Raw genomic sequence first — 26,101 nt, 5'->3', positions numbered from 1 at the left:
TATATTCTCTTATCTGGGTCTCTGTGAGCTGTTTTATTTTTTTAATATATAGGCCTAATTGGTTCTAAGTCAAAGAAAAAAATATTTTGGGGCCACATCTGATTCTGAACATTGAGAATGGATTGGGAATAACTATTTAAAAGAGGGCAACAGTCAATTTAAAAATGTTTATATATCATGGCTTAACTCTAGAATAACCCAAGACTATAAATTAATCTGGACAGTCATATATGATCCAGGAGCTCAGGCGGCATATGAGCAGCATATGAGTTGCTAGATAATGAATAATTGGAATGATGATGGACACAGTGGGTCGGCATAACTAAGTTACAAAGGTAACAGTAAATAATACAATAACCCAAAAAAAAGTATAGTCTGATGTCAGTCTTTTGCTAATTGTGGCCTTTAATGTCAGTCCTATATAATTGTTTTCTCATCACTCTTCTATGTACCAAAGTGGACTCTTAAAGGGAAAACACACCCTAAAATAGAATCCATGCATGTAAAATCAGTTTAAATGTGTGGATTTGAACATGGTCCTTCAACAAAACAGTAGAGAAAGATAGATATAAATATAGATATAAATCCCGAAGCTGCTTCCCAGACAATGGATAATGGTGGTTTATACTGGTAAGTGGGCTTATTTGTTTCACATCTCTATGCTCTACATCCAAATTAAACTCATTTGGATATACGGTATCTAAAATAACATTTTAGAGAGCATACACAGTCACAAATCAGTTCAGTGTTTATGGACTGGCCTTTTTGGATCTTGATTTAGATGTCCAATATTATAGCCTATACAGCACAATGTAGTTTTGCTCTTTGGTGGATTTCCCCTATAAACAGCATGGCCACGTCCCCTTTAAATCGAGTTCCATTACGTCATGGCATCAATGCGGAAGTATGTACATAGGAAACTAGCACAGTTTTGTTTACATGTGACATTCAATTTGGTAAGTGTTACAGAGTTGAGTTTTTAAGTAAACATCTTTAACATTTAGTGACGTATTATATGTAGACGCAGTCTTCACACAACGCTACACGTAAACCGATTTAATGTGGTTATAATGTCGTTAGATATTGGAATTAGCTAGCATAAGTTAGCTAGGTGGTGCTTGAGCTAACGTTCGCTAGCTCACTATATTGTCCGATCACTGGTAAGTTTCGGTTTCCGTTGAATTGCCGTTCCTGTTGGGTGATGAGTTCAGTACTGTTGATAGTCAACATCCCAGCTGTATTATCGCTCTGTTGTCTTTCTTTCAGGTAATCAGCGGAGTTAATGCTGGAGCCCTGTGAAGAACTGCAGCATGTTTCCCCGCAGCGCTGCACAGAGGGGGCGGTCTGCCTACCGTGACGGCCTGTACCCGCCACCCCCTGTACCTATTTGCTACGATTATAATCACCAACGCCTGGCTGTTGTCAACAGGTGAGCATTACGAAGAAACCAACTTGTTCTGGTGTGATATACATCCGCAGCATCACTAAAATAGTAGTAAACGTATAAATGGTTACTTACACTTTGCTTGCGCTTACGTGCGCTTTTGTGTCCTGTACAGTAATATGTTTATGTTTGATTGGTAGCTTCTATGTTCCTGAACGAGAAAGGTTGCCTACATATGAATGGAAGCCCTATCCAGCCCTATTTCCAGTCCCTCCTCGGGTCCCGGCTCCTTACACACCAACTACCCCCAATAGGCGCAAGTATGTTATTTCACCATTTATTCTATCTTGACTGAATAATCTGTCTTTCTTTAAACATGCCTCCATTTATGAATATTTTCCTTTTTAACATGTCTTTTCACACGTTTCTTTATCATTGTGTTTCTTCCAGGAGGCAGAATGATGAATACAGCCCCCATGTTGTGAAGCGCCAACGCCTCGAATCCCCTTCCCACCCATTAGTAGGCTCCCCTATACCTCCGGCCACTCCCCCTCGTCATCCTGACCAAGCGGTGCCAGGGTCGTCAAGATCATCCTTTGGTTTTGATAGCTGTTATCCCAGCCCACGTGCCCATATCCACCCTCAGGTGAATGCTGTCCCGGAAAGCTCCAACAGCCTGCAGGCCTACGCTAAGGACAAGGTAATGTATATTCAAAAGGCCTCAACTTGCAGCTGATACACATTAAGTCTGACTATATGTGCATGCAGGTATGCCTGGTTTAGCCAGTGTGCATGTGTTTGGGCCCTCAGTTAAGTGATCAGATGGTGGAGCTGTTTGAGGCGTGCCAGCAGCAAACTTCCGATTTGGCCCGGAAGGAGACGTGCCGAACTCGGCTGCAGAAAGACATACAGAGTATCTATGCAGGTGTGTATAAATACACATTCACGCTTTGCTCTGACTTTCTGTTGTAATGCTTATTCACTAGTGTGTGTCTCACAGTTGCACGACTTTACTTGACTGGGTCTTCTATGAATGGATTGGGCTGCCGGAGCAGTGATGCTGATCTGTGTCTGGTCCTCAAGGGAAATGTGAGTATCTCTGACTCTGAGTGTGTGTGTGTGTGTGTGTGTGTGTGTGTGTGTATGTGTGTAATCATAGATACCCACTTCCTCTTAAACACTTGCATGTTTTTCTGTTTCAGAACAGACCTGATCCTATTCATGTCCTTACTGTCCTCCAAAGGTTGTTCAAGTCACTGTGTGAGTAATAATAACACGCTTTAAAAAAAAAAAAAAAATACAATCATTTAGAATAATTTATTGTGTTATGTTCTCACTTACTTACTTACGTCTTACTTAGCTTTGCTGCGTATAACCAACTAGTTTTACTAAACAGAATAAAAAACATACTGGGATTAATAGTGGATTCTTATAGTTGGATTATGTTTACATATTTTATGTTCTCCACCGATTCCACCAGGTGGAGCTATTTGCCCAGTGGAAAAAGAGTTTTAAGTTAACAGAAAATCAAACTAAAACAACCATTATTCTCATGATGTTTGTTTTGATTCAAAGCATATGTGGAGAGGACTCAGCTGATCAGAGCTAAAGTGCCAATCCTCAGGTTCAGAGAGAAAGGCAGGTAGGAGCAAAAGACTTGTTTTAAGCCCGTTTTTTTGTGTGACAACATCATCTAAATCAGAAAGAAGTGTTCATATGACTCTTTTACTACTCCTACCCTCTCTAGTGATCTGGAGTTTGATCTGAATATCAACAACACAGTGGGCATCAGAAACACATTCCTTCTTAGGAGTTATGCCTATGGTGGGTGAGACAGTCATTAATACCTTGACTTTTATGGCACTAACTTTTAAAAAAAAATCCTGTCTAATTTATTCAGCTCCAGCTGTGACTGATCATTTTGTTCAGTAGCCGTAAGCAGCAAAATTGATACTTGAAAGGAAGATAGAAAAAGATTTGACCCGCTGTGTTGTTGTGTGGGCTCTCTCAGCTGATCTCAGGATAAGACCTATGATCCTTGTTGTCAAGAAATGGGCACGGCACAATCAAATCAATGATGCCAGCAAAGGAACGTTAAGCAGCTACACACTTGTGCTGATGGTGCTGCACTACCTCCAGAGTCAGTACAATTACACACACACACACACACACACACACACACACACACACACACACACACCTTTGTGTCATTTCCATTTGTACTTTTGACTATTATGAATCTCATCTTGAATGTGTTGTTTTGTTTACAGCTCTTAAGGAACCGGTCCTTCCCTCTCTACAGAGGGACTACCCAGTAAGAGTCTCTTTTTTTGCAGTTAATCTGTTTCTCTCATCTGTTTTTGTACCTTCTTCTCGTCCAGGTTAATTACAAGAGGTACAGCTGTAGACCTAAGTCAGATAGTATGTTTAACAGGCAAACGATAGGAAAATACAAAACGTTAGCTACCTTGCAGACACGTCTATCCATTCTTATCCTCTCTCTAATAAAAAACATTTCTGCATCACTTTAACTTTACTTTATCCATCACAAAGAATCTGTCTGAATGTGCTGTCTTTTTGTCCTGTGCCCTTATTTTCAGGAGTGTTTTTATGCCTTCTTGGACATTGACGTGGTTCCAGAGGGACCCAAACGCGTCCCTCCCTACATCTCAACAAACCAGTCCTCTCTGGGAGAGCTTCTTTTGGGCTTTCTCAAATACTACGCCACAGACTTCAGGTATCTCCCAAGGACATCACATTACTGAGTCTAGTGTTGGTTTTTTTGCCTGCTCATTTTCTTGCTCCCATTCCTCATCTCCTGCTCCTCTTGCCAACTTCTTCTCCCTCTCCAGTCCCTCATCTCTTCTCTCCTCTATCCTGCATCCTCTGGTTTCATGTTTCTGGGTGAGGGGCAGGAGCAGGTGGGACCTTTGGCCTGTGCTAACATGACATACCATGATCCCTGTGTTTGCAGTGTGTGTGTTACACACGCCACAGTCGCAAGGTTGAACTAGTACTCACCACACAAACACGCACTGTATTTTTATTTATTTTTTGTTACATTTCACAGTATTAAACACTCAACAGGTCACACATGTTGAGTGAGTTTGCATTTGTTTGCCCTTGATTGCATGTGCTTTGCATTACTGCTGACATTTTCCCAAGAAAAGGTTTTTACAGTGGTGAGGACATTCTCCCTACATTTCCTACCAGCCATTTGTTTCAACCAACTTCTATTAATAAATTATGACTAAAAAATATCTTTGTACTTTGAATTTGATGCATTCAACGAAGCTCTAACATTTAAGACTTGAGATGATAGACAGACTATAGTGTGAAGGTTAATATGTTGACTCTTGAGTCTCAGATGCATGACAATCATGTATCTTTGACAAACATAAGAATGTTATATGTTCAGATTTACTTTCCCAAGCTCCTCATGTTCCAGTTGTCTGTTTTTATACTGCACTGAATTTAACTAAAACCATCTGAGCCTGGAAGGCACAGAATCTATCTGAAAAACCTCCCCCTTGTTTGTTAGTGTGCATATGTTGTTAGTGTGCACATAGTTGAATAGCTGAAATTTGCAAAGTCACTGGTGTGGTATTTAAGGATCCTGGTCATTGTGTTTATTTTCAGTCTAAATAATTCCCGTGCTTTTGTTTTTTCTGTGTCTTGCAGGTGGGATAAGCAGGTGATCTCTGTTCGAGAGGCCAAAGCTTTGCCCAAGAACAATTCTAAAGAGTGGAGAAACAAATACATATGTGTGGAAGGTAAACATTTCAGTGGACATAACATGCCACTGCCACCACCACTTAACAGTAACTGGAGCATCAATGGAAGAAATGTCCCTGGTAATGCTACATATCCAGTGAGTCACAGCAATGCCTTGTGTTTCAGAGCCATTTGAAAAAAATAACGTTGCCAGGGCAGTCCATGAGAAGATCAAGTTTGATGCCATTAAAGCTACGTTTGCTGAGGTACATGCCAGTCCTGATAACTGTACTCCCTTCATATTGTCTTTCTTCCTCCAAGCCGATGAGTTATTCCTAATCCTCCTGCTTCTTACCTCTCTATGTCTGCGCAGTCATGTCGGATACTACAGGACAGGAAGGACCTGAACTCGATCCTCCCAGTCAGAGCCATCATTAACAAGGAGTCATGCAGGAGATAAGGGGTCGCTTGTCTTATTAGATAAGCGGATGGGAGTCTTCTACCTCAAGACAGGCCTGTCCCCAGAAACAACCAAGAGACCTTTTGGATGTGCCGAGAGAGGAGCCATGCTGCTCTGCAGCTCACAGACACAAAGACTAGGACTCTGAATGCTCTGGCTGCATTGGTATCGGTCGCATACTGTATTTCCCTTGACAGTACATATTGAAAATACTGCACTCATATTCCAGTGCTTAGCAGACTTTGCCAAATGATTGAAACTGATAATAAGAGTGATACCAGAGGGCTCTGAAATCATAATCCTGTCACATAAACTGGTGACAGAGAGATGCCCCACTGAAGCATGATAATAATGGTCAGTGTTATTAGAGATAGTTAATGCTGCTACATTGCCCTGTTTCCCAACACACATAGCATTCCTGGGAAGAAGTAAAGTGTACTGACAAAGTATGAAAAGACAAAATAATGCCTGCACCCTGCTCAAATCTGAAGCTGGCATAAATGGAAGCACCAGTGTTGACGTTTGTCTCAACCAAGTTTATCTCCTCTGATCTCAATTTTAGTTATGTCCACATTGCTAGAGCCAAACTGTACAGTTTTGAAGAATATGCCAATAATTTTCTTCTGCCACATGTATGTACAATATATACAGTATCTTCAGCCTGTCTGGACCAACTTGTAATCAAAGCCTTTTTTCTATTTTTCTAGGTCAGTAGTGAAGCTATTTTAAACACCATAGACAATTTTTTCTACAGCTGCATGTTCTTTATTACCATATTTACGTTTCTAAGCTCCTCTGAAAACTGAGCTTGCTATTAAGTGATGTTTAAGTTAGTAGCATAATTTAAGTGACTCAGAGGTGATCATTAGAGGGTTGTAAATAGGCCATACTCTGGATATTGTTACTTCTTTATCATTGCTCATGATGTGTTGTATTATTTTCCCTAGACTGGTGTCAAGCCCAGTGTTGCCAGATTGGGCCAATTTCCGTCCAATTGGGCTACTTTTTATTTAATTGTGCACACATACTAACAAAAAAACCTTTCCTGTGTGAAAAATAAAAATTGGGCTATTTTTATGATGATTGGGTTGGTTCTTGGCTCTGATTGGGCTACTTTTTTGTCACTCCAATCTGGCAACACTTGAGGCGATTTAGTTCAGTGGGAATTTAGTTCAGTATCTATTTGATAGATGTTATTCACTCATTTTCTGTTCACTTAATGCATAAGTTATTTGAAGAATTTACAATTGACGTTTTCTTTTTCTTGAGTTCATCTTTTTTTTTCTCCGCTCTTTTTGTACATGTTGTACATTACTGACTTTTAAATGTTTATTTAAAAGAATGAAATCTTTGAAGATTATTTTCACTTTATATTTTTGAGCTCTATGTGAAACCTGCTGAATTCTTGGCTTTACTTATAGAAGTTCCGAAATCATATTAAACTGTACATCGGCTTCTGTTTTTGTAGCTGTCGTTCATATTCAGATGCATTGACTGCATAGTATTTGACAAAATGAGGTTTGGTAGCATCCTTAATTTGATGTTTTATGGTCATTTATTCTGGTGTATGGGATGTAAACAGGTCTCAAGAATAAACACTTCCTAACTCATCACACAATATTAAATTTGATCACCTTGCAGTTAAAAATATCAAGATCAGAGATTTTATCCACAGGAACTGTTAACAGACATCGACCATAACACCAATACCATCCCATAGATCTGGTCCAATCAATCTAGTCCAACTGCTATTTTTAAAGTAATTTTGTTTCCTCAGCCTAATGCAGTTTATCCACCGTCATCGTGAGCTCCGACATGATTTAGAATGTTATGGGTGATTGTGTTACAGAGGCCTTAAAAAAGATTATAAAACTAAAGATGGTTCTTGGATATCTGCACCTTTTGTTTAAGTGTTCTCTGCAGCCTCATCTGGCAGCTCTAGTGCTGATTAATTTTTGTTACGTGGTTTGACACCTTATTACACCTAGTTTTATGACTTCTACATAGTGCCAGTAGTGCTCGGTGGTAGATACCTTACAAAACGTGTATGCATGTGTGCGAGCTGTTTAGTGTTTCCACCAGCAGCAGGGGGACCACGGGGTACTGTTTCAGCACATAGCCTATATTTAACTTAGCAAGGGGAATTTTGATCTTAAAGCCACACTGGCTCATCCAAGAGGCACAGACCATGATAAAGATCATTTTCCCATATCTATAACAATATTTTCATGATAAGTTCAAAACTTAACTACTTCTTGGGTTAAGTGCACTAACAACAAACTCTAAGACCCAGTGAGACCTACCTTTTCTTTGCTTTCTTCTCTAGCTCCACTCCCCTCCACCTTAATTCCCCACTGTGTTTATTTCTGTCTCTGGCTGAGTCAGATGGACTGCTCCCAACTTAGAATGACACAAACAGGCAGACCAACTCTTCCGAAATCACAGTGGCTGAAAACATCAAGAGGACTCTAAAATACACAGAAAAACAACATTGGAGACTGCAAAGGGCAGAGCTGGAATTTACCAAGATGGAGGAGTGTGAGAGTCTGGACTCTGAGATGACGGAGCTGCAGGAGTTTCAGAGTGAGGCTTCAGAGGCCATCAGCCAGGACGATGAAGACGAGGTGGAGGAACTGCAAAACAGGTGCTTTACACACTGGATCTTACAAGCTGAATAACCTTAATTGTGGCTTATTTTGTTTCCGTATAGTGTGTCTTTTCTGCTGTGAGATCTTACTGTGAAATATATTGAATGGAGTCTGTGAGAAACTAGATTCTGGTCTTATTAATTCAAATATATTTTGCTTTAAGGAGAGAAAAGAGAAGCCTTAAGTCTGTCTGGAGAGCATGACTGGACCAGTGTGTCCAAGTGACCTGAAGCAGCACATTTCATTTCATATACTAAATGATCATCTGTTCTTCAGCTCATACAAGGAATTGTCAGTGTGGCACTGCAGGCAGCTCTATTCCAATATTTGATATTATTCACCATCCCATATTTTACATCTCATTTATCATGTTTCATACTGGGTGCTCTAGTTTTCCTTGCCATGTCATAAATAGTAGAAGACACTGATATGTTGGATGTATCTGGGAAGGCCAGGCATCTCTTCTCTAATATTACATGAATGACGCTTTGGGACGTCACCTTGCTGTAACCCTGCAGGGGCTGAGCTGTATTGATAGCAGGAGGGACAGCTCAAAGCGCATTTGATCATTATTTTTTCAGCTTGTCACTCACATTGGGAGCCTGGCACCAGGTACCTGGTCTAATGCTGGAGATCCACACCTCTCAAGTAATCATCTTGAGAGTACATCAGCGGGTGTTATCGTGTTTTCATCTTAGATTTGCCAAGATGCCTTAGGTGCAAAACGTGAATTGGTGGTGGTGGTTTTAGCTTCCATGCTGGCACATCTCGCTCAGATATGTTTTGATTTGATTCATTGGTTTGTTCTCTGCTTGCATTTTCACGAGCTGTGCCAAAATTATCTGTTTAGTCATGTCCCTCCTCTTCTTGTGAACTGCAGCCTGCTGTCTTTCCTCTAACTCTGGCCATTTCTCTCTCTTCCAGTCTGCGAGAGGTTGTCCAGGACCAGTCCGTGAAGCCCAAATTCCAGTGCCTGATGGTGGATCCGTCATTCTCTATGGTAACTGTTCAGAGTGAGGACAGTGGTATTGTTTGGGAGACGGCCTCTAGCCGCTGCTCTACTCCCTGGGCTTCTGAGACTAGCTCCATCTCTGAAGCATACAGCATGGAGGGCTCTGGAGCCGCAGGAAAGATCACCATCGTCTTTGATGAGGAGAAAATAGTCCGCAGGAGGACGAGGTCTGGAGGAAGGAGCAGCAGGCTGGGGGACAGGCTGAGCCGACCTGGTAGTTCAAGATCGGCTTCAGCCCTTGGAGTGGAGAGACCGGAGATGGCAGAGGTTTCCCTCCCCAATGTTAAACAGGAGAAAACCGAAACAGAGCCAGACTTGGAGGAAATCAAAAATAAAGATCAGCAGCTGTTTAGTTTGATTTCAGAGGGTTATGAGATTCTCAACATCAGAGTCCCCTCCAAACTTCCCACTGTGGACGAGGAAGAGAGCACAGAGTTGCAGGACAATTTGTCTTATTTGGACCAGACTCCAAAGATCAGGTCCCGAAACCACCATGACTGGACACTGCAACAGAACCATACCCTGCCAGAGGAGGGGGAAATAATGCATCACGAAGAGGTATTTATTGATTTATCTGATTGATTTGAGTGGTTGTAATAATGAGGTATTCCTTTTCTAATGCTTTCTAACACTAGTTTTGGTTTTATTTGCCTTTTTCTGCCATTCACATGAAATGAATATATTCATTTGTCAAGTAGATGTGCTGCTTTGAACACGTAATTGTCCAAATTGATTGACTTGCTGATTGTGATCGTTCCTCAGCCCTCAAAGCAAGACTCTGCGGACACAGAGCTCAGACACACACCCACTCAGAAGGAGAGTGCCGGCGACATAGACTACTTTGAGAAGTTTACCCTGGTTGATGTGGTGGCTCCTGGAGAAGAAGCTCCAGAGCTGCAGGAGGAGGCAGAACAGCCTGCAGCGAAGCCCCAAGTGGAGGAGCAAAAGCCTGCTAAGGAGACAGCCACAGACAGCCCCTCTGCATCAGAGGACTCCTTTGTCTTTGTTACGGATGTGGAGATAGTTGGGGAACGCCTGGATGAGGTCTTCTACGGAGAAGGAGCTCCTGCTAAGGCACTGCAGAGGAGAGAAGACGAGGCGGAGAGTGCAATGAGAAGGAGACGAGAGAGCCAGAGATCTGGGAAGGAGAATGGCTCAGCGTTGTTTGGGAGTGAAGAGACCATCCTCACGCCCATTTATATCTCCCCTGGACCCCCTAAGATCATTGACCTAATCCTGCTGGAGGAGCCCACCGCCATGTCCTTTATGTACTCAGACCTTTACGAAGACGCTGTAGGCGAGAGGACGAAGAGCGACGGGGAACACTCCGAGGCAGAGAGCGTGGCATCTGAGAAGACTTATAGAAGACGTTTGTCAGATTCAGAGGAGGCTGACGGGTACCTGGAGAAGTTTATTTTGAAGGATGAAACTCCCACAGTGGAGGATCAACCACAATCAGTAGAGGATAAGAAGGAGGGGAGGATGATGTGGTCGCAGTCTGAGTTTGACACAACAGGATGTCTAACAAGACTGGACAGAGATAAGACAGAGGAAACAACGACTCAGGAAGTCAGTGTTGGAGATAACGGTGACGATTTACAATCAGCAACATTTGAAGAGAAAAGAGTAATAGTTACAGAGACAGAAAAGGAGAGGGAGGAAATACAACTTTCCATTGGGACTGAAGAGCAGACTGTCAGAGAAGCCTCGGAAGAATCAGTTCAGGAGTCTAAACTGGAAGAGGATCAGATGGAAGATCTGGAGGTGACACATGAGGTAAAGAGAGACCAGACTGAGCCTCCTGAGAGCAGCACTGATGAACCACTTCCTGAAACTCAGCAGGTGGACAGTAAAATAGAGAAAACAGAGCAGAGTGAGGAACATCAGAGAGAAGTGCCAGCAGAAACAACTAGCATGATTGAAACTGAGCAGCCATGTCAGACACAAAAAGTGGTAGAAAAAACAGCTCAGGTGGTTGTAAATGCTGCAGAGGAGACAGCTGTGATAACGCCTGTAAGCAGCGATGCGCCTCCCATCATCACTGAGAAGACTTTCTCTGAGGAGGCAGCTGCTGACACTGAGATGGTGGCTGCTGATGAGAAAGTAGTTACCGAGGCCATAGCAAAGGCCCCGGCTGAAGCTAAAGATCTTGAGACTGAAAGACAGGAAATTGTTACCTCTACTGAACCAGCGGAAACAACTAGCATTATTGAAACTGAACAGCCATGTCAGACACATAAAGTGGTAGAAAAAAACGCTCAGGTGGTTGTAAATGCTGCAGAGGAGACCGCTGTGATAACGCCTGTAAGCAGCGAGGCGCCTCCCATCATCACTGAGAAGAGTTTGTCTGAGGAGGCAGCTGTTGACACTGAGATGGTGGCTGCTGATGAGAAAGAAGTTACCGAGGCCATAGCAAAGGCCCCGGCTGAAGTGAAAGAACCTGAGACTGATAGACAGGAAATGCTCACCTGTACTGAAATAGAGTCATCCGCCGAAACATCACTGTGTGAGGAAAAAGAAGCAGCGGAAGTTGTTCCTGAAGATGTTGCACCTGTTGAGGTCACCACTGACTGTGATTCTGCAGTACAGACATTAGTGGAGGTCACTGAAAAAGCCGCGAATGAAAAAGAGATCCAAACTCAAGTTCTGATTGATCTTTGGGAAGTTACAAGTATTGAGACAACAGATGTTCACACAGCTGAAGGAGAGGAGGAACATGAGGCTCTGGCAGAGGAAAGTACAGTTGAGAGCCAGCCGTCTGAATTTATTACTGAAGCTGATCAGGAGTCAGAGGTTAAAGCTGGGATTTCAAATGAAGTAACTGAACCAGTGTTGCCAGAAGAAGTGAAGACAGATTCAGATAAGAAACAGCTTGAAATCCTTGAATCCAAGCAACATCAAAAAGAGGAGTCAGTAACTGACAATAAGCTGATAACTGAAGCCAAAGACGCTGTTGCTCAGGGGATGGTGAATGTGGGTGATGAGTTCATCCTCCTTGTCCCCAAAGGACAAGCTGTAGAGATGGACATAGCGATCAGTCAGTCGTCAGAGAAGACTACAAGTGATACAGTAGCTCTCTCTGAACCTGACAGCACATGTGAACATCTCATAGCACCTGAAACCACCACAACATGCCTAGACACTCTTCAGGCCCCAAATGTAGAAACAATGACAGAGCCTCAACTGGAAGTAAAATCTGACATTGTTTTAAATGAAGACGCACTACCCAGAAATGAGTTAGACAGGACGTACTCTCCTCCAGTTCCTGTGGAGGAGGCCAACACAGAGGAGCAGAGGATGGACTGGGACTTTGAAGACGACAAGGGCAACCTTTCCCCTCTGAGGAGCTCTACTCCCCAGGAGGATTTGTCCGGGCTACAAAGAGAGGATATGAAGTCAGGAACAACAGATGTAGAACAAAAGGCAGAGATTCACAAAGTGGAAGATGCCCCAGAAACAAGCATTGTTATAGAGGATTCCAGTCCAGAGATTGATCTGCACAGAGAGGATTTAGAAGAAAAGATAGAGCAAGATGAGGCAGTTGCAGAGGCTCCAGAGGTGATTGCTGAGGAGCTTGAATACGAGATAATATCTAAACAGGATGCAAAAGATATGCCAGAACCTGAAACACAAAGAGATGCAGAGGAACCAAAACCTGAGTCTGGTCAGGAGAGAGAAGAGAGGATGGAGGTGGAGACGGAGGAGAAAGTCTTGGATCTGCCTCCAGAAGAAGAGCTCATTGAGGCTGACTATGAAATCATCGATGCAGAGGAGCAGAGTCAGGCCCGACTGGCTGCTGAGCTGCAGGGGATGGACTGGTTCTGTATCACCTGTGGATGTCTGCTGTCCGAGGATGACTATGTGTCTGGAGAGCATCACAGCCACGAAGTTGCTGCTGTGGACCAAGCCTACGAGGAAATCAAGGTAATGTTCTCTTTGAATGGGAACATGTTTTACAAATATGCATTTACATTTGCTTGAGTTTATATTGATGGTTGTCACAACTTTAAGTCCTGGAGACCCGAGCCACTCTTTTACAGCTCACAAAACTTTGTTTCATCACTTTGATACATTGATACTTATCACTTCTGTTTGTGGTCTTAGAGACGCCAGCTGTAAAACTTAAATACAATGGATTTTCATTTGCACCATATCTGATTGGTGTTTGTTTGGATTTCTGTTTTTGGAGTTGTATAACTGTTCAGAAGAGGTCTAAGAAGGAGATAGACCCCTCTGTAGTCTAACTGAACCCAAACATTATTAATGTCACTGTGTAGGATAACATACTGTACATTTCTTTATCTGTACTTGAATTGCTTTTTGGCAAACAAAAGGAATATACATCCAGTTGCCACTTTATTAGATCCACATAGTGACCTAGCTAAAACTAATGCAACAGTGAATCCTTTATGAAGGTTGTAATGTTCAGTTTTTATTGAAACTGTTTAAGAGAGGTAATTGATTCAACTGTATGGCCATTTTGGAGTTTGTGGTGCTATTGAGCTGTATTGTGTTATACTGACAAGTTTTTCTATTATTTTGTCCAACCCATTCAATGTGGATAGGCTTAACAACAGGAACACTTCTCTGTATAATGCAATGTATTGCAAACTACATCCTCCAAAATGATTATAAATAAATATAAAATACTGTATGTATACTGTACCGTAACTTTTGATTAATTTCCCTTCATTAAAAGTTGTAAATGACTACTGTAGACATTAATACATTTATCACATTTAATTATTGCCCTTTAATTAACATGTATTTAAAAAATAAATAGCTTAGTTGGAAAACTATTTATTGCTACTAGTTAATAACAAGTAGACCATCAATAACTATTAACCGTACTGATTGCATGTTGTTGTGCACAATACTGTTAAGTAAAATGTATGGCTAAGTTAACATGCAAAGTATTAGTATTATCATTAATAAATATTACACAATGGACATATATTAAAGGGTGTAGCAAAATGTTAAAAATAGATTTAAAAGATCAGTTTAACATTTTGGGAGCCAATAAGCATTCTTACCAAAATCTTTAAATATTCCTTTTTAGATCAGATAACATGTTTTATTTTTTATTTTTTATTTTTTCTTTGTGGCCTCAGAGGCTTCACAGCGTCTCCCAGATGTTTGATCATCTTAGCAGGCTGCAGCTGAAACGACGCAGCAGCAGTTCTCATGTCTGATGGCATGCTGTATTCAAATAGCAGCTCATCATCATACACTTTACCAGCACTATTACAACACACGGTTATGATCACACACACTTTACTTGCATTAGTTTGGATAATCAAAGTGCTCCTAAATTAGTCAGCTATAACTTTTCCATTCAGACTGCATGCTCTCAGGATGCTGGCAGGCTGCGGCCAAGCACATTACATTGTTGTGATGTAATGCTCAGCTTTGATCTGTGGAAAGGTCCAGTGTGACATCATCAATTGGAGACTGATATGTGATCTGTTCACACACACACACACACACACACACACACACACACACACACACACAATGTTCTCCCTCACTGTCCATCTGGGTCAGCACAGGGTCAGCCATCTGCTTTTTTAAATCTGTTTTTGTTTGTTTTGTGTTTTTTAAATTAATATTATAGCACCTTCTAGCAAGCAAAGAAATATAAACGTTGTTGTCTTTTATTTGCAGTTTTCCAAAAACCATCTGTCTAGTTTTTAAATTGCAATTAATGCCTTAGACATTTCATTCACCAGGAACAAACTGAGGATGATCAAATATCATTTCCAGATGATATTTGAACCGTGTCTTGTGCATGTGTGTGATATTGTATTTATGTTAAATGTTGACAGCTGTAAATAAGACAAAGATCAAAGCTATAATGCAGCCTATTCAGATACTCCACAGAGGGGAAAATCAATCCAAGTTTACCAAAACAACTTTGCAAAACTACACCTTATCAGACATGGATGTGTGCAAGTAGCTCACACACACACACACACACACACACACCTGTCTTCTGACTCTTTGCGGAGTGGTGGTCAGCCTTAAATATGAGCTGTCAGGTCCCGGGGGGTTGCAGGGGATTGCCACCATTCTTCCTTCTAGAATATCCTCTCTGATGATTCCCCTTAAAGCTGCAGTATGCAACATTTTAACCAAGGTTTTTTTTATCCCAGCATTATCTTGTTGTCAGAAGCTTACCTACAAGTTTGTATTTTTATCAGGAGAAGCTGAGTGACTGGATCTCAGAGCTTCAGGGGAGGTCAGAGAACGTCGAGGACCTAGTGTCTGAGCTTGAACTGGCTTACAACTCTGTAGAGGTAAAACAAACAGACTTCACATTTAATACTAAATGGGACAGACACCACCTCTTTTTAATATTTGCCATTAGCTCAGTATTTACATAACACTGTGATTAAGTGACATGATACACACTATTTCATATGTGAATATTTGCAATTGTAATATCTGTTTTGTGTCCCTCTCCTCTCGACCAGGACCAGTGCGTGGAGAGCGAGGCAGCGATGCGGGTGCAGAATGAGGAGATGATGGCTCTGGTGATGGAGCAGTACAACGACATGTCTGTCAGCATGGAAGAGGAGAAGAAGGCCAAGCTGGAGCAGCTATATGACCAAATTGTCTCCTTCCAGGAGAGCATCGACTCCACTAAAGCCACTCTGGAGACCACGGCCAGAGAGGCTGACACTGACGCACGGGTACGTCCTGAGGCTTATTGATCAGTGGTATCATATTCGGCCAATGATTAGGGTTTTATATGACATATCTGATCAATCCCTCTTCGTTCTGTTCTCCCACTAGTCACCTGAAGAAATCCATGCAAGGTAATGTGCTTTCAGTGCATGGAGTGTGAGCTAGTGTGGTTTTCTAACCAGTTTTACTAGAATTGTACTAGATAGTGATAACCAAACAGTTTGCTGCTTGATCTGCAGAGCTATAACCTATGCTTTGCTCAGCATATAGAAAATACATTTTTGAAACTGACCTGTGATCGTGGCTAAAGGATAAATGCTGTGGTTGTGTGTTCAGTCTCAAGGCAGCTCTGGACTCGGCCATGTCACTGGAGCTGGGTCCCAAGGGACTGCTGGTGTTCGAGGACTATGCCAAGGGCAACACTTCCAGCTCTCACCTCACACAGCGCAAGGGAATCCCAGGTAGGTCTGGTGTAAACATATCTTTGCAGATACGCCTGACATTTACGACAAGACGTCTTGTGCCATGTGCATACAGTATATGTGGCAGTTATGATTATCTTGTATGTCTCCTGGTCTGTGCCTCAGTGCCTCAGAGGCCTACGCTGCAGCCTCAGGAGCCAGGCTCAGCCACCAGCGCTAGTGTCACCGTTTACTGGAGGGTCAACCCTGGAGATATCATAGACTGCTTCCAGGTCTACTGCATGGAGGATCCACAAGGAGGTAAATACTTTTAGGATGGTGTTTAAACTGGGAAAAGGTAGCCAAAGTTCAAAGTGCTCCCATCTTGTGTTCTACTTCAGGCAAATTGATAGTACTGTTTAAAGAAATTAAATTTTAATTAAAAAATTCAATTCATTCTTATTTTTGTTAATTTAATAGGTCCTTTTTCACATACACACATTTTATGGTATATCATCTTGTTGGATTTATAATAGGTATAGATTTTGTTGATATGAAATCTGGCTGTGACTTCCGGAGTTACTAAATACCTCCATACAAACATGGTGCATGTGCTGTGGCTGCTGTTGTCCACAGCTGTGTCGGAGGAGTACCGTGTGACAGTGAAGGAGAGTTATTGTGTCCTGGAGGAGCTGGAGCCTGACAGGACATACAAGGTGTGGGTGATGGCTGTCAACTATACAGGCTGCTCTCTGCCCAGCGAGAGACTCTCCTTCAGAACTGGTCAGTCCGCTCACTGGTGCTACAACAATACAACAAACGACTTTGTCTGATAAAACTCTAGAGCATCATTTTATTCTTTACTGGCATTGTGAAGGGAGTTTAGATTGGTCATTTATGTTATATTACAGTATCTACATTTTTGGGGTCGAGAAAGACCTTTAAAGACAAAAGTTAATTTCAAACGATTATTGACATCTTGTTGTTTTTGTCGCAGCTCCATCAGTGCCAGTGATTGACACTGAGCGCTGTACTGTCATGTGGGATTCAGCCACGCTGCGGTGGAGCTCAGCAAGTCAGACTCCCGAACAGAGTTACACCCTGGAGTACTGTCGCCAGTATGAACTGGAGGGAGAGGGGCTCAGGTGGGTATTTGGTTTAAACAGATAGGTACACGTATAGATGGGTGGGAATGACAGAAAAGTGTTGCCATTTAACCATATTAGGAAAGCCAGTCAAATTGGTTTAAAACAAACTAATAAAAGCAGTACATGCCTCTGGCAAAAGATGTAAAGACATAATTATACTTCTTGCCCAAACTAGCTGGACAAAAATCTACAGTAAAATATTTTATACATGTACAAAGGTTTATTCCTTTAATCCGTATGTGTGCATGTATGTGTGTGTGACACATGTAGGTCCCTCACAGGCATCAAAAGCTGTGAACAGAGGGTTCTCCTGCAGCCCAATGAGAATTATCTGTTTTACATCAAAGCTGTGGACGAGTCTGGAGCCAGCGAACAGAGCGAGGCTGCCCTCATTTCCACCAAAGGTAACAAAACACACACACACACACACACACACACACACACACACACACACACACACACACACACACACGTTTTGTGTGTTACATTACACAACATTAAAAATACAAAACCAGTACAGAATTCCTTGCAAATTTCCTTCATGTTTTTATTTTTTATATTCTCTTACCTGTTAACTGTTTTCAGGGACAAGGTTCCATCTGCTGAAAGCCTCAGCTCACCCCGCCCTGGAGCTGTCAGTGGACCAGACCACCCTGCACTACTCTCAGGATGCACATGAAAACACACCATCTACAGACAATGAGTAAGTTTGACTCAGCTCCTACCACTCAATCTTTTAAAGAATATGTGTAAACCAGAGTTTGTGTGTTTTCTAGGTGTCCATCCATCCTGGGTGAGTTGTTGCCGGCACAAGGGCATTACTACTGGGAGACCCTTGTGTCAGGAAGCACAGCTTACAGGGTAGGAGTGGCATACAGCACAGCCAATAGAAGCAGCCCACTGGGAGAAAACAGCCTGTCATGGTGTTTGCAGTGTATTCCTACACCATCAGGGTATGCATAAAGCATCACCCCCCCTCCATTTACTCTACTTTCCATCACTGTTCTGGTCTAAACCCTGCTTTCTTTCCTCTCTTTGTCTGTCCAGCTGCAGGTATCAGCTGCTCCACAATGAAGTTCAGTCCAGTGTGTTTGTGGTTGAGATGCCTGAGCGAGTGGGTACTCTCCTGGATTACCAGCTTGGTCGTTTATCTTTCTACAATGCCCAAAGTGGTCAGTTGTTAGGCACTTTCTGCCAGCGCTTCACCCAGCCGTGCCACCCTACCCTGGCCCTGGAGATGCCAGGCAGCCTGGAGGTCAGCATGGTGCTGGAGGTGCCGGAGTTTACCAAGGACAGCTAGCTCTGCTATCTCACCTCACACACTGAGGAGTTTACAGCTCATGTTGGACATATTTTTATGATCTTACTGTATTATAATTGATGACCACCACTGCATTAATGAGAAAGGTGCGATATGGCAGGACATGAACTATATCATATATCAGAAGACATACTGGGTCCTATTCTCTTAAAGAGGCCTCATTGATGGGTTTGTGTGTCTAGTGAGATCCAACCATATTGAAGTCAAACGCACACTGTATCATTACTGAGACAAACAATAGAGTTTGTCAACACAAAGTTTAGACACTGAGTTTATAGCTCCAAGAGACATACTGTGGCACTTTTCAACTGCATTTCATATTGTGAATGTGTGTAAATAACCTTTGTAAACAGATGTGATCTCTTCTATATTTAATGTGTGACTCGCAACAAGTGGAGATGGCCTGTTTTCCTTTCTTTGTCTTGTAAACTGATTTTCACGTCTGAGTTGAATGAACATGTTTATTTTTCTATTTGCAAAAATGGACTGCTTATTTGTTTTCAGCTCATTAGCTTTCTAACATACATTCACCACTAGGGGGCCCTCAGTACTCCATTAGCTGTAATATTTGCTCAAAATCAGGCTCCAATTCATTTCTGCCACCAATCCTAACAACTTCTGCTAAATCTATCATGCATTTAGATGTCCAGATTGCTTTTGATGACTTACAGCTACTGTTGATAGGAGCCATGCACCTTGCTGACAAAGCTACATGGTTCTCCAGGGGATATGCCATTTCACAAGTATTACTAAACTATTTTCCAGGCACATGTACCTTTTCTTCTCATCTCTGACACATTTCCTTATTTCTGGGAAAACAGAGAAAGGAGAGGGAGAGGAAGAAGAGGGGTGTGGGTAAAACACATGCAGACCATCAGGGAACAGCTGGGATTTGAAGGACAGCTCTTTGAAAAGTGACTGGGACTGATAACACTGGTTTGGGAAGTTGGAACAATTTTTATTGTAGCTAAACTCAGGAAGGATCTATTTCTGTTAGAGCCGAAAGTTAGGACCCAGTCTCACTGCTGCAGACTTGGCACTATTTTTGTACTTTATCTCAACACCAGATAAATACATTTCATTCATTCTAAATACATTTCATTCTGCAAACAATTATTTTTCTAACCCAGAAAAACACAACAGGATGACAACAGTGTTGGTAAATCACTGCAATTGAAAAGATGCAAAAGTAAGATATTAGCACACAATTGACAACAGATCCAAATATGCTATTTATTTCCCTTTACCGCACCTATTAAATAGCCAGCCAAGAGAAGTCTCAGAGGGGGTCTCTCCCTCACGTAACCGATGACTTCGACAATATCTGATGTCAAGTATGCATCATCTCCTTTCAAACTAATTACTCTAATTTTTTTCCATGTCTAAGGCCAACATCAAACAAAGAGCTCACATATCCTCCCAACATTTAAACAATCGTTCACACAATAAGCATGGTGGGCAAGGGTGAAATCTTCTGTAATTATCACTGGAAAAACAAGTCAGCCAATAGCACGCCTTGCTGAAGATGGCAAAAACATCTACATCCTTTAAAGCAAAAAAGAGCGTGGCCATGGTTCGAATCTCATATTTGTATTTCAATAATATGATGACAGGTGTTACCATCTACAGAGAATGAGCAACAGTAACAGAAATTACAAAGATAATTTGTATCAAAGGACACTTAACATTTTGACAATTGTACAAAGACACCAGCAGTCATGAAGGCATACTGCACGCACGCACGCACGCACGCACGCACGATGCGGTGCTTTAAAGTGAATGTAACCATAGAGATTTTCTGGAAGTTGCAAGAGCCCAGATGAGGATGTTAGGGAACAGGACAGTAGAAACATGGCAACTCATTTCACTGTCCAATTAAAAATAAAGACAAAAAAAATCAACGAATGAGACATTCCCAAATGGGACAGACACTTGAGTTTAAGGTGACTCTTAAATAGGCACAGCAAATGACAACACAGCAGAAAGAAAGAAAGAAAAAATAATTATATATATATATATATATATATATATATATATATATATATATATATATATATATATATATATATATATAGCTGTGGAAATCTATGGCAACAACAGCGAGTGGAACGTTAATGACACAGAATATCTTGCATAACAAATAAACTATAATTGAAAGACACTTGTTTCTGATAGTCCTTTGGAAAACTCTCTCATACATATTAGTCCCACGTGTTTTGCATGAATAAGTTAATACAGTGTGTATAAATCACCCCAGTGTAGCTGGCAAAGAGTGTTTAGAAGCTGAAAATAAAAAAAAGTAAAAGATATTTACAACTATACAATGCAGAGGAGGTAAGAGCAAAGAAAAATAAGTGATTGGATATTTCTATAGTCATGACTGCATACATTCTGTACATTATACTATTTTAAATGTCATTAGAATTTACAGAACATATATACAGTGGATATGAGGAAGGATGTGTGCATGGGGAACTTTCATTTCCTTCAGCTTTCCATTTAACTTTTTATGTCTTTCTCATCAAACACCACTTCATAGCATTCCATCCATAACCACATACATGCGCACAACCTCTTTAAAAACCTCACACATGCACTTTCCCTTTTTCTTTCAGACCAACATCTTTGAAATGTATCATCATTATTTTTCTCTTTAATAATTATGTAGTCATACTCCCATTATTATAAGTTATTTTTCATTCAAACTATAGTTCAGCTGGATGACATGTTTTTGATTTTAGGACGTCAGATTCAGAACTGCACATTCCCGTTCCTCCTCCACTCATAAAGCTGGACCAGGGTTGACAGGTCAGGCCTTAGGCAGGAGTAGAGCTCTTCTCACTGGCAAGACTGCGTTTGGGCTCTGGTCTGTGTGGTTTGTGCTGAGGGCTGCTGCGAAGGTTGTCATCCATCTACAGTATAGGGTGTCCAGTTTAGTTAGAGCACACATGCACACGCAGAAAACAATATGATGATTGATTCTATACACTATACTATATACACATATACATACTTCTAGTACAGTTGAGACTGTACCTGCCAAATGCAACCATGAACCCAAGCAAAGAGACGATAAAAGGAAAGCAGAAGCACCTTCTCGATCATGTTGGACTCTTTGTTTACAAGCTGAGTTAGCTTCTGGAGGTTGGCATCCATTGTTTCCTGAACAGGTGGGGCAGGACCTGGAGAGAAATGACGTAAGTGGACAATGGCAGAAAATACCAGAGTTAGTGGAGGAGGAATAGTGTTAGGTAAAAAAAAATAGAGCAGATACAAAGAGCAAGCATGCAGTGAAACAAAGATGTTGTTAGTTGTTTTGTGTGTTTGTAATGTGAAACTTCTGCTGCATCTTTGGATTTATTTTGGAGTATTTTGAGTAAGAGGAGTGTGAGTATTTTCAGTGTTTGCAGCGATCTTACAAGGGTGGTCTGAGCTGAAGTAGACTGCGAGGATGTTGTCACAGAAGCCTGTGAGGTTATTCAGCTGTCTGAGGTGACTCTGCAGAGGGCTACTGGGGAGACTGGCTTTGTAAAGGGGAGCCACAAAACCAAACACAAAGGCGTCCAGACTGGTCGGCCTACAAAGACAAGACAAAAGAGCTTCTAGGGATGGGTGTAGCAAACTACCATCTGCTATAAACACTATGATCCTTTCATCGGATAGCTGTCCTCAGTTTGTATATGTATACTGTATGATACAGTATACATAGACAAGATACAGTGTATCTGTCCCTATCAAATGAACCATAAAGACATTTTTAAAAAGCAATATAGGGCTAAGAGACATCAACAGCAGTATTACTCATATTATATGTGTTTCATAAATCCTTGAACTACAATTAATATTTTTTTTCTAAATGTACACTGGAAAGCATTTGCTAAGTTTGATTACCATTCCCTTTAATGTGATGAACATCAACAGGAAATGTGATTTTCCATACTACAGAATACTACTGTAGCTTATTGTGTAGGGCTGCAACTAACAATTATTTTCATCATAGATTAATCCAGTTTCTCAAAGTCAAGGGTAATGTCTTTAAAATGTCTTGTTTTGTCAGTCCAAAACCCAAAGATATTCAGTTTAATACAATATAAAACAGAAAAGCAGGAAATCTCCATATTGGAGTGGCTGAAAACTACATTGTCTGCCATTTCTGCATGAAAAATGACATTACATTACATCACATCACATCACATGTCATTTAGCTGACGCTTTTATCCAAAACTACTTCCAATTAATTATCAAAATATTTGGTGATTATTTTTCTCTTGATCAACTAATCGATTAGTCTACTAATCGTGCCAGCTCTATTTTTGTGATTAATTGTATTTACATGGCCAACTGAATATTTAATAAGAAAAACTAACGCCGGCACACTAACCACAAATCTTATAAAATAAGACAATATTTCCATGCCAATTTTTCAGGCTTTTCCATCTTTTTTGTTTTCCAATAGCTTTGCACCTGCATGTGATATACATATGATATGATCCTTCAAAAAGACATTAGAGAACTTACGAGTTGCCAAAAAAGTAGTTTGCAGTTGCCAGTCTGTAGGAGAGGAGATTCAGGCACTCTTTAGCATCACTGTAGATCTGAGGCAGACAGTCAAAGAGATTTACAGTTGTGAAAAAGAGAACTTGTGACTGATGAATCAGACAAGTCAATATTTACCTTTCCCTCCACCTCAGTGATTCTGTGCAACGGCGCCTCTCCTTTGGTTAGAAGGATACGGGAGAGGGCAGTGTTGGCATGGCGACTAGGGACGAGAAAGTTAAGAGGGAATGGCGAGCGTGAGGCAAACCACGGGCGTGTCAGATTGGCGTAGTTTTCTGCATCCACCCAGAAAGTGTGCAACTGTGGGACAAAAGGCATCACTCTAAATATTAACAGTACTCACAGATGAGTCCTTGTCAGGGAACAAGCAGAGGAGATTTGGTGTTACCAGAGCTGGAAGTAGTTTCTCTTCAAGCAGAGCGATGTATGCCATGGTGTCTGCTCCTTGTCTGGCTGTCAGTTCATAGTCTGCATTAAACCTCTGAAAAAAAAGATAAATCACACAAATATTACAGTAGATCTGACCAATCTGCTTAATGGGGTCATAATGACCAGGTGATGGACCACGAACAGCCGCTGTGTTTATTCTTACCCGTTTCCTCAGGAAGTTGAGAATCTGTGCTGGTTCCTGAACTGCAGAGTCTCCACTCCGCAACTCTGGGACTGTGGCTGCAGGTTGAATGACAGGAAGAAGATATTACAATTCAAGACAACGCTAACATCTGGTGTTGCATCTGCATTAATATGTTATTAACGTCTTCTAATTAACAATGTATGCGTACCTGCAATTTACATGAATTCCCTCGATTTTTGGAACCCAATCGAATGCATAAAACCCATGCTTTAAATCTGTTTTTTAACCTGTTCTGGCAAATTTTTGGGTCCACAAGATTTTCATGACTATGGCAATTATTGTGTTAGTGTTCATGTGATTTTAAGTATGCATACTATTGTAGTGTAGTGTTATTTTCAAGAGCATGAAGAAAGCTCGGAATGGATCATACATATTACATGGACATATTTTCCAAACTTAAATGTACTGTTAAATGTACCTATCAGTCATAGAATTCTCTGTCGACCACATGTGTAGGCTATATCAAGCAATCCCCATGGGGTTTCTGGACCACGTTATGTAATTCTGGTTTATAGGAAGCTGCAACCCACCTGTTAGAGTTTTCCATGTCCAGTCTATAGGAGAAACTGTGACTTTTGCCCCAGAAAACTTGGCATATGCCTGAAAGAAAAGTGATACTTGAATCCAGAAAGATGGTAAAAAGAGACAACCTTTAGTGCATTTATGATTTCAAAGTCTGTCATGAATGTTATGCTGGATATAATTTTCAGTTGAATACTTCCTTAGCTGTACAGTCCCCAATACAGGACTGTAATGCTTTATTCAAGGCCAACTTTTGTATGATATCAATCTTCTAATGCTGCTGAATGCTTGCTGCAATCAAAATATCCTCAGTAGAAATTTGGCACCGACTATAAATGCAGATTTAGCACAAGGAAAACATGTACAGAAAGAGGAAAAACAAAGTAAGCAAAACCATAAAAAACGAAGACAAAAAGATGTAGGTCTATAACTAAAACAAGTAGGGCTGCAACTAACAAAATGTCAAATAATAGTAAAAACTGGCTATCACAAATTTCTGGATTCCAAGGGGACTTCAAATGTCTTATTTTGTCCGACTAACAGTCAAACACCAAACAGATGTTCAGTTTACAGTGGTACAAAACAGAGAAAAGCAGCAAATCATCACACTAGATGTGCTAGGACCTGTGGCATGAAAAAAATAACTGAAACAATTGGTTATTCTCTGTCAATAGACTAACTGAATAATAATTTCAGCTCTAAAATCAATGATACCTTATTTGCTGCCTGATTGTTCATATTATATTTTGTCTTATTCCTATTTTCTAAAATGTACTAATGTCAAACAAAGAATTCCTGTTTTCGGGGTAACGTTAACGTTACAAAAAATAAGTCCTTACAAACTCTGACATTTCACTTTCTTAATATATTAGTCTATAACGTTAAATCAAGAAACCCAAAACGCATTGCACAACTTAATGCTTTAAAAGGGAGGCATGCATGTCAGAAAATTAGTCATAATGTCACCTTGTGGCAAGTGCGGTAACTGCACGGATTCACTGACAGACTAAATGAAAACAACTCTGTTACTTTTCTGACACGTGTATTACTACATCGGCCACAGTCGATAGTTAGCAAGAGAGAGAGGAATAAAGCCGATTCTATTGAAATGGAAGCCTCAACAAGCTGACCTTGAAGGACCACATTTTTGTTACCAATGAAAGTGACTTTTGACAGCCAGACATACACGAAGGACAGACCATGCAGTCCGCCCAGTTATGTTGCAGCTCGGCAAACATAACGTTAAAACTCAACTGGAAATATTATGTTCTCTCCTGCACATCGAGCTGAACATGAACAGCTAACGTTAGCTTAACAAGCAATCTGCAGTAGGCAAGTTAGCATGAAAGCTAATCAGAGACACGCAGAGAAGAGGCAAAGAATACCGGAGAAGAAACATTTCGTCTTCAAAGTACGGCTGGATATAATGACAGTATTTATTTCTTTTACAAGCCAACGATAACCTTACCAGAACTATCAGAGACTCGGTGTGGACAGAAGGCAAACCCCAGTCTCCTCCCCAGCATCTCAGCTCCATGGCAGCCGCCATGTTTTGATCCATGCAAGGAGCTGGTGACGTCACGAGGTACCTGTCATATCCTGGTCATATCAGA

General features: G+C 41.1%; 3 protein-coding genes across 10 annotated transcripts; 2 read left to right on the top strand and 1 right to left on the bottom strand.

The window, feature by feature from the left end:
* Positions 1 to 870: 870 nt before the first annotated feature.
* Positions 871 to 7,015, top strand: tent2 (terminal nucleotidyltransferase 2). Of its 4 annotated transcripts, none has more exons than XM_031309126.2 (15): positions 871 to 956; positions 1,267 to 1,429; positions 1,585 to 1,704; positions 1,835 to 2,084; positions 2,195 to 2,309; positions 2,385 to 2,473; positions 2,587 to 2,644; positions 2,960 to 3,026; positions 3,132 to 3,208; positions 3,396 to 3,524; positions 3,655 to 3,698; positions 3,985 to 4,121; positions 5,066 to 5,157; positions 5,285 to 5,364; positions 5,472 to 7,015. In XM_031309126.2, the coding sequence occupies exons 2-15, from the start codon at positions 1,311 to 1,313 to the stop codon at positions 5,556 to 5,558; spliced, it is 1,464 nt and encodes a 487-aa protein (XP_031164986.1). In that variant the 5' UTR covers positions 871 to 956; positions 1,267 to 1,310; the 3' UTR covers positions 5,559 to 7,015. The 4 variants fall into 4 exon arrangements, with proteins under 4 accessions (XP_031164986.1, XP_035849734.1, XP_035849732.1 ...); XM_035993839.1 differs by having other exon boundaries at positions 872 to 956; positions 1,609 to 1,704; XM_031309125.2 differs by having other exon boundaries at positions 892 to 1,160.
* Positions 7,016 to 7,776: 761 nt separating this feature from the next.
* cmya5 (cardiomyopathy associated 5) lies at positions 7,777 to 21,057 on the top strand. Of its 3 annotated transcripts, none has more exons than XM_031309325.2 (14): positions 7,794 to 8,202; positions 9,131 to 9,776; positions 9,981 to 13,142; positions 15,419 to 15,514; positions 15,692 to 15,910; positions 16,014 to 16,036; positions 16,242 to 16,366; positions 16,493 to 16,627; positions 16,943 to 17,089; positions 17,304 to 17,451; positions 17,725 to 17,858; positions 18,040 to 18,157; positions 18,231 to 18,407; positions 18,502 to 20,338. In XM_031309325.2, the coding sequence occupies exons 1-14, from the start codon at positions 8,087 to 8,089 to the stop codon at positions 18,752 to 18,754; spliced, it is 5,499 nt and encodes a 1,832-aa protein (XP_031165185.2). In that variant the 5' UTR covers positions 7,794 to 8,086; the 3' UTR covers positions 18,755 to 20,338. The 3 variants fall into 3 exon arrangements, with proteins under 3 accessions (XP_035849699.1, XP_031165185.2, XP_035849697.1); XM_035993804.1 differs by lacking the exon at positions 7,794 to 8,202 and adding an exon at positions 8,789 to 8,881; XM_035993806.1 differs by lacking the exons at positions 18,040 to 18,157; positions 18,231 to 18,407; positions 18,502 to 20,338 and adding an exon at positions 20,976 to 21,057 and having other exon boundaries at positions 7,777 to 8,202; positions 17,725 to 17,884.
* mtx3 (metaxin 3) lies at positions 20,678 to 26,085 on the bottom strand. 3 transcript variants are annotated; one of them, XM_031309322.2, is made up of 9 exons: positions 25,957 to 26,085; positions 24,497 to 24,566; positions 23,925 to 24,001; positions 23,721 to 23,813; positions 23,450 to 23,632; positions 23,294 to 23,370; positions 22,195 to 22,352; positions 21,812 to 21,957; positions 20,678 to 21,687 (listed from the first exon to the last, which is right to left on the bottom strand). In XM_031309322.2, exons 1-9 carry the CDS (start codon positions 26,047 to 26,049, stop codon positions 21,592 to 21,594), a joined length of 993 nt encoding a protein of 330 aa, XP_031165182.1. In that variant the 5' UTR covers positions 26,050 to 26,085; the 3' UTR covers positions 20,678 to 21,591. The 3 variants fall into 3 exon arrangements, with proteins under 3 accessions (XP_031165182.1, XP_031165183.1, XP_031165184.1); XM_031309323.2 differs by having other exon boundaries at positions 21,869 to 21,957; XM_031309324.2 differs by lacking the exon at positions 21,812 to 21,957.
* Positions 26,086 to 26,101: the final 16 nt, after the last annotated feature.

Source organism: Sander lucioperca, chromosome 2, assembly GCF_008315115.2.
Source record: "Sander lucioperca isolate FBNREF2018 chromosome 2, SLUC_FBN_1.2, whole genome shotgun sequence".
Taxonomy (NCBI): domain Eukaryota; kingdom Metazoa; phylum Chordata; class Actinopteri; order Perciformes; family Percidae; genus Sander; species Sander lucioperca.
This window is presented reverse-complemented; position numbering and strand designations above follow the sequence as displayed.

What these genes read in the sequence shown, in the direction of transcription:
- tent2 (XM_031309126.2), top strand. Translation starts at nt 1,311, where the DNA reads ATGTTTCCCCGCAGCGCTGCACAGAGGGGGCGGTCTGCCTACCGTGAC. An exon ending in GTCTGGTCCTCAAGGGAAAT is followed by an intron (nt 2,474 to 2,586) that starts GTGAGTATCTCT and finishes TTTCTGTTTCAG; the next exon opens with AACAGACCTGATCCTATTCA. An exon ending in CTCTACAGAGGGACTACCCA is followed by an intron (nt 3,699 to 3,984) that starts GTAAGAGTCTCT and finishes CCTTATTTTCAG; the next exon opens with GAGTGTTTTTATGCCTTCTT.
- cmya5 (XM_031309325.2), top strand. Translation starts at nt 8,087, where the DNA reads ATGGAGGAGTGTGAGAGTCTGGACTCTGAGATGACGGAGCTGCAGGAG. An exon ending in AAGCCTACGAGGAAATCAAG is followed by an intron (nt 13,143 to 15,418) that starts GTAATGTTCTCT and finishes TATTTTTATCAG; the next exon opens with GAGAAGCTGAGTGACTGGAT. An exon ending in CATGGAGGATCCACAAGGAG is followed by an intron (nt 16,628 to 16,942) that starts GTAAATACTTTT and finishes TGTTGTCCACAG; the next exon opens with CTGTGTCGGAGGAGTACCGT.
- mtx3 (XM_031309322.2), bottom strand. Translation starts at nt 26,049, where the DNA reads ATGGATCAAAACATGGCGGCTGCCATGGAGCTGAGATGCTGGGGAGGA. An exon ending in AACTACTTTTTTGGCAACTC is followed by an intron (nt 22,353 to 23,293) that starts GTAAGTTCTCTA and finishes TTGTCTTTGTAG; the next exon opens with GCCGACCAGTCTGGACGCCT. An exon ending in CTTCAGCTCAGACCACCCTT is followed by an intron (nt 21,958 to 22,194) that starts GTAAGATCGCTG and finishes ATTTCTCTCCAG; the next exon opens with GTCCTGCCCCACCTGTTCAG.